The following is a 17,110-nucleotide window of genomic DNA, read 5'->3' as shown; positions in this document are numbered from 1 at the left end:
GACATTAAAAAACCTCCATAATGGAGACAGAGACAGCTTCACCTTCACCTGCACTGTCTCAAACAAGGAAGAAAACATCCTGCTGAAGAGAAAGGTGCTCCTCCGGGTCAAAGGTCAGTTTGTAGATAGAGACCCGAGGTCAGATATATGAGTATTATATTCTTATTATTACAAAACAGATGAGGTAAACCACAGTCTTAACCCACTGTTAAACCTGAAGTTATCTTGCTAACCACAAATCCTGCTGCGTAGTACAGGCCTCTGGTCCGATCTGGTTCTGTCCTTCAGGTTTCTCGACAACTTTGCAATTATTCAATAAAGTGATTAAAAACTGCTGTTGCTGTCTGTGCAGCTGATGTTGTGGTTTGTTGTCCTCTCAGTCCAACAGGTAAATGTGGAGGCGGGAGTGAAGTTTGTCCAGCTGCCCTTCAAAACCACAGGTCTGCCTGAAGACATCAAAGTGGAGTGGAGTGACAGTCACACTTACAAGAAGGTTCATGTGTATCAGAGAAGCTCTGAACAGTTTAATGACCAGGACCAGTTTTACAGGGCCCGAACGGAGATGAGGAAAGACCTGTTGGAAAGTGGAGACCTCAGTCTGACCCTGAAAAATCCCACAGATAAAGACACAGGAAAATACACCTGCAGAGTCTACAGCAAGGAAGGACATATCCTGAGATGGAAAACAGTGCGCCTCAAAGTCAAAGGTCAGAGTTGTTTGTCTCTGCTTGCTTTTCTCTTTTTGTTTAGTTTTCTCTAGCTGGTTTGTCTCTGTCTCACTGTCTTCATTGTCCTCTGCAGACAAAAGTTCAAGGATGAAAGCCAGCTCTACGGATCCATCAGCTGCATCAGTCTATTGACCAATCTGTGGTTACTGACATGATCTGATTTTGGATCAAAGACGAAATGAAAGTGAAGCTTGAAAAGGTGATAAAAACATGGAGCAGATGGGATTCAAAAGAGCCACAAGTAAGGTTGGCGTTGCTGTGCTGCACATATTCAACTGGCTACAGCAGCACCTTCCTGGATGATACTGCCCTATGTTTTTTGCTGTAGTCCTCTGTGTTAGTAACCTCACTGCACTGACAAACGTGACTCATTGAAATGTATGAGGAGGCTGTATTTTTTCTAAAGTCAGCCTGAACATGAAGTTAGCTGTCCAGACTAAAGAAAGAGATGACTGGGCTTTTACCAGTTGAATTAGTTACAAATATAAATCACTTTTCACAACATAGTTTTATCTAAAAGCTACCACAACTTGTGATTTTGATTTTTAAGTTTTGATTTGATAATTCCTTTTTAGATGAAAATGGATTCTTGATTCAATAAAAAGGGTGAGGGGGCATCTGTCAGGTCTCACAGAGACAAAAATTAATGGTACAGATTGGCTTTCTTACGTCATAATTTTTCATAATGGCCTGGTCAAATGGTAATGATGTATTTGAGCTAAATATGTTGACTTCAGAAGATTCACCCCCTGCATTGAGATACAGTGGTAGCAAGCTTGGTGCTGATGATCAACATACAAAAAAACAAAACAATCAATAATTCAAATTCTAATCTCAAAGACCCCCTGATATTCCTCCATGGACCCTCCTCAGAGTTGCTAACCTCAGGTTGAAGACCTTGAATATACAATCATACAATCATATAACCTCTTTGCTCCAGTGCTCCGTAACTCACACCCACTGTACTCCACAGTGTGCAGAATATAAAAGCATATCTCTTAGCCACAGGGGAAAACAGACAATAAAACATGGTCTGTATGCCACCACAGGGCAGAGACCATCATGCTTCACTGCCTTCTCTTTGTGTTGCAGTAATGCGATCGCACTTGAGGTCGCAAGGTGTGACACACTGGCCTTACAGTGTGTTGGTGCCTATAGTGATGAAGCAGATCAGTTTCCCTGGTAATGATGCAGCCTTTGGACATATGGAGCAGGTGTGAGAACAACACAAGCTATGACTCACTTTGAATAATTTACCCACATAAATGTGTGTGGGGCTGTGTTTAAGAGTCTTTGTATGCAAGAGTGCTTATGTGTGTGCACACATTAGCCTGAGTGTATATTGTATTATACATGTGAATGCACCTGCAGTTGGGTTTGTGGTGTTTTAAAGAAATAAGTGGATGAAAAAGTTTCTTAATTGTATCTGATTTAAAAGCATTAACAACATTTCTTTGCTTGTTTTTTTTTCCAAAATTCCCAAATAGGATAAAAAAAACATGTTTTATATACATATTGGCCTGAGTACAGTTGTTTGCTTATCAATGCCTTTTACCATGGCTGAAAAAAACAACCAGGTCAACCAGAGCTTTGTAGGCTACATTAGGAACTGGGACTCATCTTCTTGTGCTAAAGCCAGAAAAACAGCAAGAGAATAAATACCCTGAAAATGGCAACAAGCATGTGCAATATGGTATGCCAGTGTTGATGTCAACTTTGTTCACATATATTTATTTTCATACATGCACACACTTTTTACTACACATATCTTTTCATATTTTCATTTTTAAATTCTATTTTGTACAGAATAGCTGTAAGAATTTAGCTTCTTTTGCACTGAAGGGGACTGCAAACAATTTTGATGTGCTCTTGTACAATGAAAATAAAGATTCTGATTCTGATATTGTCATCACGCTAACAGGCTAATATGCTGGAACAGGGTGAAAAGTCACCAAATTTGGTAGAATTCATCTTCTGGAGACCACGACTTTCTGTGCAAAGTTTTGAGATAACCCATCTGTTAGACATTGAGATATTTCACAGGATAAGTGAAAACTTTGACCTTCTGGTGGTGCTAAATACAAAGTCAGGAGACTGTCAGAGTCAGTAGGATGTATCTTCTGGGCATCATGAATACCTGTAAGCATATTCTGTGGCAACCCATCCTAAAGTTTTTGAGAAATTTGAAATATTTGAAAATAAAAATGTCAACCTCATGATGATGCTACATGAAAAGTCAAAGGGCCACCAAATTCAGTGGGGGTTTTCCTCTGGAGACCATGAATATTGACACCAAATAAAAAAACTATTTCAGACACAATCACAAACTCACTGCCAGATGAAAAAACGAAGAGAGATATTAATTCAGTCTGATTATAGTGCTAGTTGAAACGTGAACTGAGTTTTAGATGATTCTCTGGTCCTTTCATTAACTTTCTGACCCTCTATGAATTGGCATGTTGTTTCTGTTTTCCTCTTCCACACAACAGCACTAGAAAAATCATCAGCTGTCATAGCTGATGTGGAGCTGATACAACATCTGTCTGCACGCCTGCCACTTGCTTTTAGCACTGAGTGATCTCTGTAAGTGGATGAGAAATGTGCCTCCACCTACAGTAGACACATTCACACACAACTATATTCACATGTGGCAGACATGATAAGGTCACAAAGATAAAGTATAAAGACAGAGGTGTACACACACACACACACACGTATTACCACCTACATACACCCATAGACAAAGCAAGTTTTAATGACTGTGTGGGTGAAGTAATTTGTCTTAGTCTGGACACCTCAACCAGTCCGTCCACTTAAATGCAGCAGCTGTAACGACCTGATTGGATTTGTTACGGACAGAGGAGACAGACAGGCTTCCTGGCATAACCAGCTTTTCAGATCTAGACACATCAGCCAGAGGAGCTACACTGCAGGATAAACTTCAAGGGAAACAGAGCTGATGAAAAACAAGAAAAAGAAGTGGAGGAGGAGGAGATGGAAATTTGTTAATTAGCCAGTTTCCATACATAGCTTCTGCACAAATGATGTTTTAGAAGTAATTAGAGTGCTGTGCGGGATCCCTGAAGCAGGTCTGAGTGTCAATGCATTGCTCAAGAGCACTCTGGTCATTAATGTTAGAACTGAGAGTGGCTAATAATAACTGGAACACACCCTCCCCATCTTGGAATTTGACAGTAAAAACATGCAAACTATGACAGTGCTAATAAAAGTGTGCTTGTCTGAATTGTGTACACTCCCAAACACACATGAACAGTGCAATCATACACTCACACACACTGCAAATAATTAGAGCATAAGAAATGTTCAACACTAGATCCCAGTTGCCTTGTCCATTAAAACACGCTGCGTGTTTTTCATGATCTGATTGTTTGGAGAATGTGGAGTGACAAATGTGCCCATTACTGAGGATCTAACACGGTTTCATTACCTCCACTCCCCTCCTGATGTGAAACTCATTCATGGCCAGCTCTGTGGCTCGCAGTCTGTTACACAGTACAGTCAATTGAGTCAATTTAGAACAAACTCACGGGGAATATAGACCTTATTCTGCTTTAGTCTAAGAAACACACACCGCGTGTCATTCTGGATCGGTCATAGGCCATGACAGGAAGGCAGGAAGGGCACTGAAACTGCAAACACTTTACTCTGAAATCCTGTTTGGTGTAGTAAATGTGGCTGAGGGAGAAGCTGGGAGCAGAAGTACATCTTACCTGTTGGAGAAGACTTTGCTGTAATTGTACACTTGGATCTCCAGCATTTCGTTTCCATCCAGCCTGCTGGCAATGGGCCATCGAAATGTCTGAAAAACATACAAAGCTTGGAGTTACCGGCACATTTCTCTATCATATGTACTGAACCAGTCTGTCCATTGAACTGAAAGCAAATACAGGTATTTCCCTAAATGTTATTCTATTCCTTTAAGTCAATCAGAGTCCAGATTCAAGGCTTTGTGTCAGCATACATCTGTTCCTCTGAGCTGTCCTTGAGTTTAAAAGAATCACTACCAGCAGAGGTGCTGTTCTGAGGGAATAACGCATTGCAATGTTTTATTTATTACCATAAACATCTCGAGGTTGTATAGCACTGACTAAGAATATTGATAAGCTTATTTGCTATGAGGTAAAACAGGAAAAGGTGGCAGCAAAGGAAAACTTTATGGTAATGAATTCTTGAAAATGTCTTGGTGGATATCCTTGAGAAAAAAACGAGTGAGAAAACAGCTTTGAAGGATAACCCTTCTTAGGCATAATCACTTTAATTAGCTCTGAAATTACAGCATAAAGACATTTCACGTGGCTCATTTCACGTAGCTTTGACAGGGAAAGGAAAAAACCTTTCAGCTTTTTTATTTATTATTTATTTATAAGTCATTTCAACTAGAAATCTCCTCAATGATGTCTTTGCTAATTGGCTTTGTCACTCAGTATGGTGCTTTCCTGTTTTTTCCACACTGTTAAATACATAGTACATCTGGTGATGGGGCTGTCATGCACATTATGTGAACCCTGAGTGTTTCTCAACACAGAATTAGTTTGTCAGCAGCACAGTCAATAAGGTAGATGAGTTGTAATCACTCAAATCATACAGTACAACTAAGTAGAGTAAGAATCTGTATAAGTGAGTAGTCTTAGTTACTTCATAAAGAATGAAACACACACTTACAGCTAATAGAAACACAATAAAACATAGTAATAGACAACAGATGATAAAGTTTAGACAACTCATCACTCAGATTGTTCCAAAGTCTCAGTCTCTTTCTTTTTAATCAACATTTCCGAACAACCAGTATGATCCAGTTGGACGATCTGAGGCTATAAAATGGCTCCTATAGGAATAAATTATTTCTGACATAATTTGGTGCCTTTAAAATCCATCAGAGCCTTGAGAACAATCGTAAATGAAATTAATTGTAAAACTTAAATTGCAGAATTGCAACGCTACAGGGATTTTGTTCCTAAGAGAATTTCATAACGGCATTGATGACGTGTCTGTAGACATTATCTTCATATTTAGGGTTTGGTGGATTTTAAAATGGCACAAATGATTTGACCAAAAAAGGAACATGCATGTTAATAAAACTAAAGTTTAGTAGCAATGAAAAATGTTTGTCTTGCTGTTAAAGGGGCAAATTTATGGAACAGTGAATCTGCTGACCAAATATAAAAATGTCATCAAATTCTATGTTGCTGTTAGCCGGCATTGCTTGATGTTAGTTCTAAACATCAAATAGATTTTGATTTGTAAAAAAAGTGCCGGTGCAATAAGCTGAAGCTTCAGCCTTTTCAGCCTGTAAAAAACCAGATCTTCATTTACAAGGCAATGCTTGCCTGTTTTTGTTGAGGATAATTGCCTGTCTCTCACTGTTTGTTTTTTGGTTGGTTTCATCCAAAGTAGTCAATGTGTATATTTATAGACCAAACAAAATCCCAAATTTAGTAATTATGGAAATATAATATACAGTTAAAAAATAAAAACAAGCATGAACAAAGGTCTTTACGCTCTTAAAACTCTCAAGGTTCTCTAACTCTAAAGCCCAAATTAGCAAGGAAATATATCCAGAGCTCCCTTCAGGTTTGTCTCTGCTGATTTTGCACTGGCAGACAGAATTATTCATTCAACATGAATCCATTTAATTAAGATGGATACTTTAAAGGACTGCCTTTGGAATATGATTTAGATGTAGGAAATTCTGAAATATCATGTAGTTAATATCTATGAGTACTTTGTGATAGATGTACTAAAAGCATCGACCCCATTCATATTCACAAGTCTTATTATAGGCATTAACATGCACATTAATAAAAGCTGATACCAAATTGTGATGTATTATTCAGCTCTCTAATGTTGATTAACTATGACAAGGCTACAAAATTAAGGGGGAAAAGAAACATGAAACAGAAAAATGATGAGTTCATGTGCTGATTCACATTAAAGTAAATACAATAAATCACCTATGAGCCTTCCCTTCTGTATTACAGTACCATAGGGACAGAGGCTGTATGAGGGCAGAGGGATAAAGGTTGCACAGGTGATTTAAAACTCATTCACTCCCTGCTGATATTGGCCTCTCACTCAGGAAAACACTGCATGCTGTCAGGCAAGCGATCCATCAGGACTGTCCTATTATCGAATCCTGGGGTTCCCACCTGGTACCGGTAGACCTGCCTTCAAAAATCTGGACCTGTGTGTGTGTTGCATGAAACGGTCAATCTGTGCTCTCTCAGCCCTGAGGGGCCCTCGCAGTCGGTGGTTTCTCTTCCCAGACTTCATCCAGGCACAACTGTTACCGCTATCCCCCATTCTTACCTATTTTTCACACACCACTTCCGCCTGCAAACACCCTCAGAGTGACGGTCGACGGCTGAGATTACAACAAATACAGCCATACCCCATCTCATTTACAACTAAATCTCCTCCATTGTGTTTGAGCAGCAGAGAGAGGCCCTTGCGTGGTGTTAATGTTGCACGGATGACAGCACACATGGCTAATGGAGGAAATGATGGCTAATATACACATACCAGTGGATAACACACTCTCTAGCTCAAATGATGCAGACACACCAGTGGTTATGTTTTGTTTATCTTACGCCAGAGACACTGGGCAACCACATTAATTTCCCCAGTGTAAGGAAACCACTAATTTTAATGTGTGCCTGCAAACACAGGTGTAGTGTGTGTTGGTGCAGGTGCACATTTCATCCCTTACGTGACATTTCTATACACACAAACACAGATGTACCAACTTTAAACTACCACTTGCAGCCATGCTAACTCTATTGCGAGCATCTCTTAGCTTTGGTTGGCTTCATTCGCTGCTACAACGTCCAAGACTGATTATCTCTAGAGTAACACACATGCAGCAATCCACAACATGAAGGAGTAAGCTGTTTATGTTTGCCAAATGCTTTCACAGTCACCATGACGGACAAAAGTGCTTACAGCGGATTTAAATACCCACACAGTGCAGACAAATAAAACAAGAGCAGAGAATCCATTATGGTGGAATGGTTCAGTGTGCTTCAGCTGTGCACAAGTTTTAATAGAGCAGCGACAAAGCAAACAATCGAATGGGATTTAGCTACAGGGTTACAAAAAAAAAAAAAATCACTTGCAATATTGACCACTGCATTTTCAAAAAGGTTCCATTTTTCTCTGAAGAAAGCAATTTCAGGTAGTGTTATGCAACATTAAGCTGCATAATATTCACATTTGTCAAGCTAAGCAGTTCTCCAATACACCTATTTCTTACTTTCTGAAAAAACAGGTATGCAACAGCTCACATTCTTTGGTTATTCAGAGAAAAGTGATGCTTGTTATTTTTATTTGGGTAGTTTGCCTGCACCCTAAATTCCCTTTACGCAGCTCTATTTATTTATTTCACAAGTACAACAGACATGAATAACTAACACGATTTTGACCGATCATGACTGTGATTTAGCCAAATGTCTATTTTTAATCTGCCATCTCTGAGCCGCATAATGTTAAAATTTAAACACATTCAGAAGCACATTGCCGTGCTATCTCAGCCTGCTGAACAGATGCAGGCACCTGTAAAAAAAAAACACACAGGATGAAATTTACTGGCATTCATTATGTTTGATATGTTTGATATGTTTGTCATGGTTACGCCAATAAAACATTCATGGGATGACTATATTGATTGTCAGTTGACCATCGATGGACAACACATTTCTCAAGAGAGTCTGCTTGTGACAAATGAGAACAATTTTTTTCCTTCACAAACTTGAGATTAACTGAATTGCCAAAAGGGAAAAGATCCCAGAGATGGTAGCTCATTTTAGAAGAGTATGATATAACCTTTAGACGACGGAAAGTAGATAAAGCTGATGGAGCATGTTGTATAAAAACGGTACAAATGCGACAAAGTCAATACATTCTTCACTGGAGCAATAAAGCACGCACACAAGTCTTTGGAGATCTTATTTTTCTTAACTATGCAGATGCTTGACTTAAATAAATGAGAGGTTTTCAAGATTAAAATGTCTCGTTAATTTATAATAGTAAACTCTTGTCCACAAGTCCACAGGGACGACCAAAGTCTCCTAATCATTCTTACCAAACTGACTTCTCATTGACAAAAAATAAAAAAGCTACTCATAAATGGTGTCTGTACTCTCTGTACTAATGTAATACAGAAACTGAGCTTGCACATGGAAGCAAAATATATAATGATATTTTTGAGGTAGCAAATGGAAAGTTTCCTTATATTCAACAACTCTCAAATGGCGTAAAAACAAAAGTAAATTCATCCAGATGAGAGTGGTCAAAGTTGAAGCAGCAAAGGTCAAGATATCCCAACTTTTAATACCTAGTATGGGTCAAGTTCCAAAAACACTGGATCCTACATTTCCCATAATGCAACTCCCATCCTTCACACCTATATTAAAAGTCCATATCACTAATGTAATATCATCTATATATTTTCTCAGATTTGACAAAGCTCCATCCAGAGCATCAGAGGACTTTATACAACCGAATGTGTAGTACGCCCTGTTAAAGTGCTTCTTTAATTCATTATTCAGGGTCCTGGTATTGTGCATGCTGGCTCACCGTCACACTGTCATGATTTACTGTGACACTTGAACAGAGCAGAACTGTTGTTAATGTTGTAAGTTACACCTATGACAAGTCAAGATGCCTGTTGTGAAAAACCCCTTCTCTCTTTAGTGCAAAGAGTTTAGTGACCTCATGTGAACTACACCACAGCTCCATGCAACCTCAATCTGAATTCTAAGCAGCCAAGTCTGTGAAAACACCTGTAGGGCTGTGCAGAGCTTTTAAATGCAACAAAATGGAGAAAAAAAACACAACAAAGTATGAGTATGAGGTTACACTGTGTTCTTGTTGTCTTGTACACTGTGAAGCTCTGCACCGCTTGGACTTGAGGTTGTCAAGTAGTCACCGTGCCTCAAACACAGGCTGACGTAAACCTGCTGCAATGCGTCTACTCTAACATCCAGTCTAATTCTTTCATATGAAAACATATTACAGATACTGTGGATAAAGAAATGTGCGATAGTAATCTGAAAGGCAATCACCACTGCAAAGATATTTCTTAAAAAAAAACAGCACTGATCTTATTTTAGATCCTCCTCTCTATTTTCTGTCTTAGGAACTCACATTACTACTCCCAGATCTCCCCTCTAACCCTCTGTACTGTACGACACACAGCCTAATTGCTGGAGCGAGGCCGCTCATTAAAAGTGACAGGTATGATCTCGCTAACCGGAAACCTTGAGGCCACAGTGGCCAATCAGAGGGGCTAAATGCTCAGTTGAAGAGCAGCTATCACTGCTGTGATCCCACGCTGTAGCACTGTGGCGAGCACATGAATGACCGGGCCGTCCTCACTCTCCCTCCCCGCGCACCATCCTTCGATATCTCATAACTGTTGCCATGGACACAGAGGATGAAAACACCTCTGCGATTAATTATGAACAATATGTTCTTTCTAATCTTTCACACTCATTCACTACAAGGGCTGGGAGCAACATGTTATATTTACAGTAAGAGCAGTCTCTATAGTCTGTAGTCGGCCTGTAGTCTTTACAGGCTTGTTGTGATCTTGTAATGATGCTGCCATCTGCACATGGATTCTGCAGGTTTAAATGTACTCTGAAAGGATAAAAGAGATAAGGGTGGACTGCAGCGAGAGTGGCAGCACAAGCAACCTTCTCATTACAACAGGCTTTACAGCCAGTCAGCTCCACATGCTTGATAATGGCTAGGATTGTGAGACGAGACTTGGTCAGTATTCTCTCAGTTTTGCTGTCATGTACAACACAAGAGAGAGTCCACCTCTGCAACAGTAAATTATTCAGTGCTGGAACTTTACTCGCCTACATACAGTAACCTCACTTTACCTTTCAGCATTCTGTTTCTTTCAATCATATTTCTTCCATCATTCTTTTTATGAATGTGGTTTTAATTATACAACAGTTTATTCATTGTGAATAAGTTTCTTATTTTAGTGACGTTTATCTTCATCCCTCTAATAAAGCAAATCTATGATAGAAAAGAAACTGTTGCCATTTTGTCTGTGTCTTCACTTTAGCATGTACTCTGTATATACTGAGCATATATATGGAGTACTTTTGCACTGCATATACTTCAGGGTGTGCATTATGCATTACTACTAATAACTCAGAAATTAACAACAATTTCATCAGTTGATTCCATCACTTTGCTCCACACTGAAATATCTCAAGAATCTGATTTTGTAGAGACATTCATGTTCCCCAGAGGATGAATCCTAATGACTCTTGTGATCCTGTGACACGAGGTTGACTCTTTTGGTTTTGAGCGAGATTTCTCCACAATTATAGCATGGACTGCCATGATATTTCATGTTCCCCTGAGGATGAACTGCAATCACCTTGGTGATCCTGCTGGTTTTTCATTCCATGCTCAGGTCAAAAAATCACCTCACTTTGTCGAGAGCTTACACAACTACATGTGTATGTGTGTCTGAGAGTCTAGATGAAACAGCATCTCTGATAAGAAACTTGATCTTGTCCAATCAAACACTGCTGCCTTCATGCCCACCCCACCACCATCACCACCACCATCACCACCAACACAGTCTCAGTTTACTTTTTCCAATTGGACTGTCCGTCCCTGTTTTCATTTCCATCCCTGTTCTGTGTCTCATATGTCAGTTTCTCTGCATGCCCCAATGTTTCTCCATTCATCTCAGTCTAATTTATAGCATGTGTCAAATGAAATGCCACGGGTGTGGACACACTGACATTAATCCAGTCAGAATGTTTCATGCACACACAGTGTAAGTACAGCATATTTCTAAGGGATTGTGACAGCCGCAAACCATGCTCTGATAGTTGCTGATGCTTCCTGTCTTACTACTTATTGCCGCATTGATGCCATGCAACTATTAATAACAGTAGTTACTGACTATAAAAAAAAAAAGAAAAATGGAAAGGAAAAATCTAACAAAATGGTGGATAACTCAATTTCACTTTTCCTTCCCTCTCAAAACTGAGTGGCAGTGTGGACAGGTATGAGAATCTTTATCCACTTAATTCAATGAAATCTCATTTTGTTTCAAGCTTGACTCTAATAAAACTGCAATTAGCTCCCCAGTTATAGCTGTGGAGGACCAGATGGTGCAGAGATAATGAACAATGCACTTGTCAGGTAAGCTGCTGCTAGTCCTTGAAAAGAGACAGTGCTGTGCTGGGAGATAGCACTCAATTAAAAACTTTTCTGCTGAGATGGATTGTTTCTTCTTCTTTCCTACAACAGAGGCTCAACCTTCTGCTCATCTAGTGCCTATTTTTTCCAAAAGCATTGTGTTACAAGTAGCAAAACAACAGCCCGAGGGAGGGAATTCATTGTATTTGTTAATTAAAAATCTTGTATTTATGGAAAATCAGTGAAAACAGATGATGACGGTTATTGATAAAGTTGTCGTTAAAGCAGAGCTGCTCTGATACAAAGCTCCAAATATAGCTCCAAACTGTTTACAGCAGTACCTTCTTATCACAGCTATACAGGGCAGTGCCTCCAAAAGGCTTACAGCTAAACAATTCTCACCTGCTGCTCACTAGAATCATGCAATTATATGCAAATGAAACATTCGCTGGTCTCATCTACTGGGACCATTTTTTCTGCAATACAAACAAGGAAATTTATTTGGTTTCTAAGTTGGAAGCTTTGAGACAGAAATCCATTCAGACGTAGCTGGGGAATTGAAACTGTTCTGATGTAGAAACTGTAGTTAAAGAAATCTATTGTTTGAACCAACTACACTTTGTGTTGTCCTAGTTCTCTGTTTTGGTGCATATTATATTCTTACAGTGGCAGATAATATAACTGACTTTTCTGTGGGTTACTTTACCTCATCTATGTGATTTCTGTGCCAGTGTTTACTGAGGCACCTTGTCACTCCTGAGAGAGACTCCTTTAAGTCAAGGAGTTACAAGCTGATGCACATGGGCACACACAGACACAGCCAAAGAGAAAGGGAAGCCGATACACTTTTCTTTTCCTAAGGGCTCACAATAACAAAGTAAAAAGAAATACAGCATTTCCTACAGAAATGCAGCATACTTCTTTAATTCTGCTGTTTTGTCAATTTAAATCCATAAAATTAGGAAATTATAGTTTGTTTGGCAGCTGCAATTTCCACCGCTTTCAGCTTCCTTCTAACTCTAAGCCGGCAAAGAAAATATTCAGATCATCATTTATTCAGTGTACTCAGAGATGGGAAAGCACCTCCCCGGAGCAGACCTGAATCTTAAAAACTGGTGAGATTCATAACGTTTTTAGCAACAGGAATATTAGTCAGTTAGTTTCTCATCCTGAGGCGACTGCTGCTCCTCTGCTACTTACTTGGTGGTCAAGTCATCAGTAAAGCAGAAGCTGAAATAAGACCTCCAGAAGTGGATCACCCTATAATGCATGAGTTTATGTTTTAAGAGTCTTTTATTCTCTGGTGGCTTACAGGATATGAATCCTGCTACTGGGTATGATGTATATTAGTTTAAAGACCTCACCCTGAGAGTGAAATGCTCTCATATAACAGATACGCCTTACTCAAGCCCACTAACTTCCCAAACCTGATTACAAAGGCTGTCTGGAAAGTACTGTGGAAGTGACCTCACTGTGGTCTTTTCCTACTCTCTTTGGTCAGTCCAAAGCACACCCTCGAGTTCTGAGTCCCGATGAGGCTGGTGAGGTTTTCAGTAGTGAAACAGTGCAAGAGTAGCAGATGCCTAAATTGCAAACTCCAGGGTCACCGTTGTGCGCTTTGTACATCCGACACATTTACTGTCTAACTGTCTGGTCTATGGAAAACACAGACAAACAATGTTGTGGCATCTGATTAGAAAACACTCATAAATGTTGATCTAGAGTGCACGGACAAATGAAGTATCTCGCCATTTAATTTTAAGGATTTGTTGGCACGGTTCCAAATCTGCTCCTCTCGCTCATTTAAACATGTTTCACTAATCAAAACAGTGAGCGATACACTTGACCCCCACACAGCCCTGAAAGACTCACATACGAACCTGCAGCTTTTGGGAGTGACTATCAGTCCTTAAGCATAACACCGCTGCCATTTGCAGAGCTGTCAGTATGTACACAACGCCATGAAAAAGTGATGAGATTCAGAGTTCTGTGTTGCATAATCACAAGACTCTCATTATGAAGTCAGACTGTGCGCTTACTACACTGTAGGGCTGCAGCAGCTGGAGAAGGAATTTTCTTGTGCTCATTATGTTTATGTTTGAATAATAATTCCCTTCGCTTTGTCTGCATAGTTCAAATCTCTTTACATCTTATTTGCAAACCAAGCAAACACACACTCATTCAAGCTCTCTCTCTCTGTCAAGCACACATTTTGACATGGTCATGTATAGTAGCTATGATATCTGTAGAGGCCCATACCCTGTGGCTGCATCTTGCTAGGCTCTCTGTTCTTTGCTCCAGTTATGTCTAACTAGTGAGGGGGAAGCCCTGGTGTACTGCAGCTAAAAGCTAAGTCCCACCATGGAATGAATAATGAATACAGATTCCCCATCCAGTCTATCCGCACACTAGTTCAAAGGCATCCTGCTAGCCCATGCGTAAAGCAACAAGACACACAACTCTATGCTAATGGCCCTCGGTTCCAGGGGCTGGACTGGGCTTACTGAGCCATGCAAATGTTCCAGTGCTGGGGATGAAGATGTCAGATGAGGAGGATGTGAAGAGGAATTGCTCCAATGTTGGGATTTGGGGGGGGGGGCTAGAAACAGTGCATGTACGCTTGGGCACCAGCCACATGCAACACACCCACACATGATACACAGACAGTCTCAGGAACCACTGGAAGCACAAGTTGTCCCAAGGGAAGCCTGGACGTTTTCTTGATGCTGAGTGATGCTAACGACCACCCTGGCACAATGGCCTCACCCCTGCTCCTGGAGCATCGGGTGAGGCCGTCACAAGAGATCACATATCAGTGCTGGCCACTCGGTTCTATACCAGTTACTGTACTCAGGCCTCAGGAATGGTATAAGGCAACATTATAAACAGTCCTGACACATTTCTCCCCTCGGTCTACTTTTCTGTCTTACATTTCAACAATGATGCTACAAAAACAACAGCATTTCTGCGGGGACTCTGTATACAGTATGTGAGTGTTTTTCTGCGTCTGTGTGTGTGTATGACTGTGCAAGTAGCCGAAAGTGTACAGTCATTAAGCCATTTTCCTGATTACACTGAAAACAAAAGCTCTGGTTATCAGCAAAGGAAGCAGCCCTCTGCTTGCAAGTCCATCAAAGGAAGAATGTTTTTCTCTGCAAAAGCAAGACGCTTAGAGAGAGAGAAAAAAATGTAGTCGAGCCTCCCCTGGGAAAGTGAGGTGCTTTTTTTTTTTGCCTTTCTTATTTCATTCCCTCACTTCATCCACACCTCTGTTCTGTCTCCTTTGCTTCTGCTCTGCAAGGATGTCTTCCAGCACTTCTCTCCTGATCCCTCAGCCCTCATCTCCTCCTCCCCTCCCCCGCTCCCCTCTATATGACTCTTTACACAAGAATCCTTCACAACGCTGGTCTGTCAGTGTGACAGGAGCCTACGGGAATCTTATTGGGAACAGTTCCCAGAATCTAACAGCGGCCGGGGTGAAAAGAGACTGGACCAACTAGCACCAGAGGGGCTCGACTGAAATGAAATCCTTCTGGGTTTTGAAAAGGATACTCATGTCTGCTCAGAATAATGTAATTTAAAAGTAATTTCAAGAGCTCATATCAACTAAACTTTCTTTTTCAAGTGAAAAGGACTTCCAGTGCATAAAAGCTATTTAAGGGAGCAGTTCTTCGTCATTACAGCAGCGGAGTGTGGAGTGTCTGGTTTAATTACAACAGAGCAAGTGTTCAGTGTTATGCATGGGTGGAGGCCAATACCTCTGCCTCTCCTCTCAGACCCTGATAGGACATCAGTGAACAGCAGAGGGCCATTAGGACACACTTGGCAGGACATCAGCCATTTGCAAGTGAAAACCAGTAAGATTCTTGGATCAGATCATGATAATGAGGGGATAAGACATGTCCCCCAGCAGCACAGTTAGCACTGTCGTGTTACAATAAATTCAAGTTATTGGGTCGAGTTTTCATCTTTTATCCCAGTGTGAGGTTTCTCCATGAGCTCAGATTTTCTCAGACAGTTGATGCGTCACTGTACTCACTTATCTCATATATCTCACATAATGTGATCACTTGAATCTGAGCGCACATGTACTGTAGATTCCACCTCAGGTCATTAATAAAACCAGCAGCTGTTGAAATCAGCATACTGTTATCGGCAGAGGACACAGGCAGGTTGAGGTTTCTATTAAGTTAAGAGATAATTGCTGATTGGTCATTATGCAGGTTTGTTAGTGTCAGAGGAAATGAAGATACTGACCTCATTAAAGTTGGCCACCTCCTCACAGTTCTCCGCCACACGGCTGTAGAAGGACAGACCTGGAAGGTGAGGAGGAGGAATTTAGTGGTTTAAAAACAGTTCAGTGGTTCAGTAATGGCACTGTGATTATTGTCATTTCAGCCTGACGGGGTGGACGCACAGCAGGAGGCATTTATACAGTCCCAGTTACACAAAGAAACTAAGGACATTTACTCATGTACAATTTTAACTTCATCACATTACAGCTAACACTTTTCAGAATAAGTTTCAGATTAAAAAAACATATGATAAGCATGTTGTGACCCTTTGGGGGGGCTCAACTCCTGGGTTGTGGACCACTGGACTTTTTATTACTTTTGTTTTTTCTGCTCTTTCTTCTATGCCTTATTTTCCTCCTGCACGCAGGGATGGACTCGGCAATAAAATTGGATTTATCCGCCCCCAGCAGAACATGCACCCCAAATGACAGGTACACAGAGAGGGCTGATAAAGAGACTGACAGGGCCGGTAAAAACTTTATGGATTTTTTGACGATCCAGACGATCCTTGGATGCAGAGGCCGACTTGGATTTGTCTCGGTATGGCCAATACCGTCTGATTATGCCTGCATGAACAAGGTACTCTCACGTTTTCTTGAATCACTTGTCTTTTCTGTTTAATGCTTCATGATCAAAATAGGAAAAAAAAAGGCTTAATGAATGAATGTGTCAATCCTCCAGGAGACATGGATCAAGATTATCCCATTTCCATCTGAGATCAGTTTACATTTGTCACATTAAAGACCAGTGAAAAGACAAATTAATGACTTAAGCTGAAAAACACACAAACGAGACAGGCTGCATGGAGCCACGGGAGACAGAAAAGAAACACAGACGATTAAACAGCCAAAGCATGACTCACTATGCAACTGAACAGAAACAGAGGAACAAACA

At 40.5% G+C, this 17,110-nt stretch overlaps 1 protein-coding gene and 1 long non-coding RNA gene across 2 annotated transcripts in view; one reads left to right on the top strand and one right to left on the bottom strand.

Annotated features, from left to right (window-relative positions):
• otofa (otoferlin a) overlaps positions 1-17,110 on the bottom strand; it is a 74,537-nt gene that overhangs the window by 51,778 nt on the left and 5,649 nt on the right. The window contains 2 exon segments of the mRNA XM_018676022.2: positions 4,460-4,548; positions 16,179-16,237. Of these exon segments, the coding sequence (XP_018531538.1) occupies positions 4,460-4,548; positions 16,179-16,237 (148 nt within the window).
• On the top strand, positions 390-2,407 carry LOC127142656 (uncharacterized). The gene is made up of 2 exons (XR_007813612.1): positions 390-707; positions 802-2,407. It is a non-coding gene; the product is annotated as an uncharacterized LOC127142656 (long non-coding RNA).

This window comes from Lates calcarifer, linkage group LG7_1 (assembly GCF_001640805.2).
Source record: "Lates calcarifer isolate ASB-BC8 linkage group LG7_1, TLL_Latcal_v3, whole genome shotgun sequence".
NCBI classification, from domain to species: domain Eukaryota; kingdom Metazoa; phylum Chordata; class Actinopteri; family Centropomidae; genus Lates; species Lates calcarifer.
Note: the sequence above shows the minus strand (reverse complement) of the source record. Positions and strands in the feature narration are given on the sequence as shown.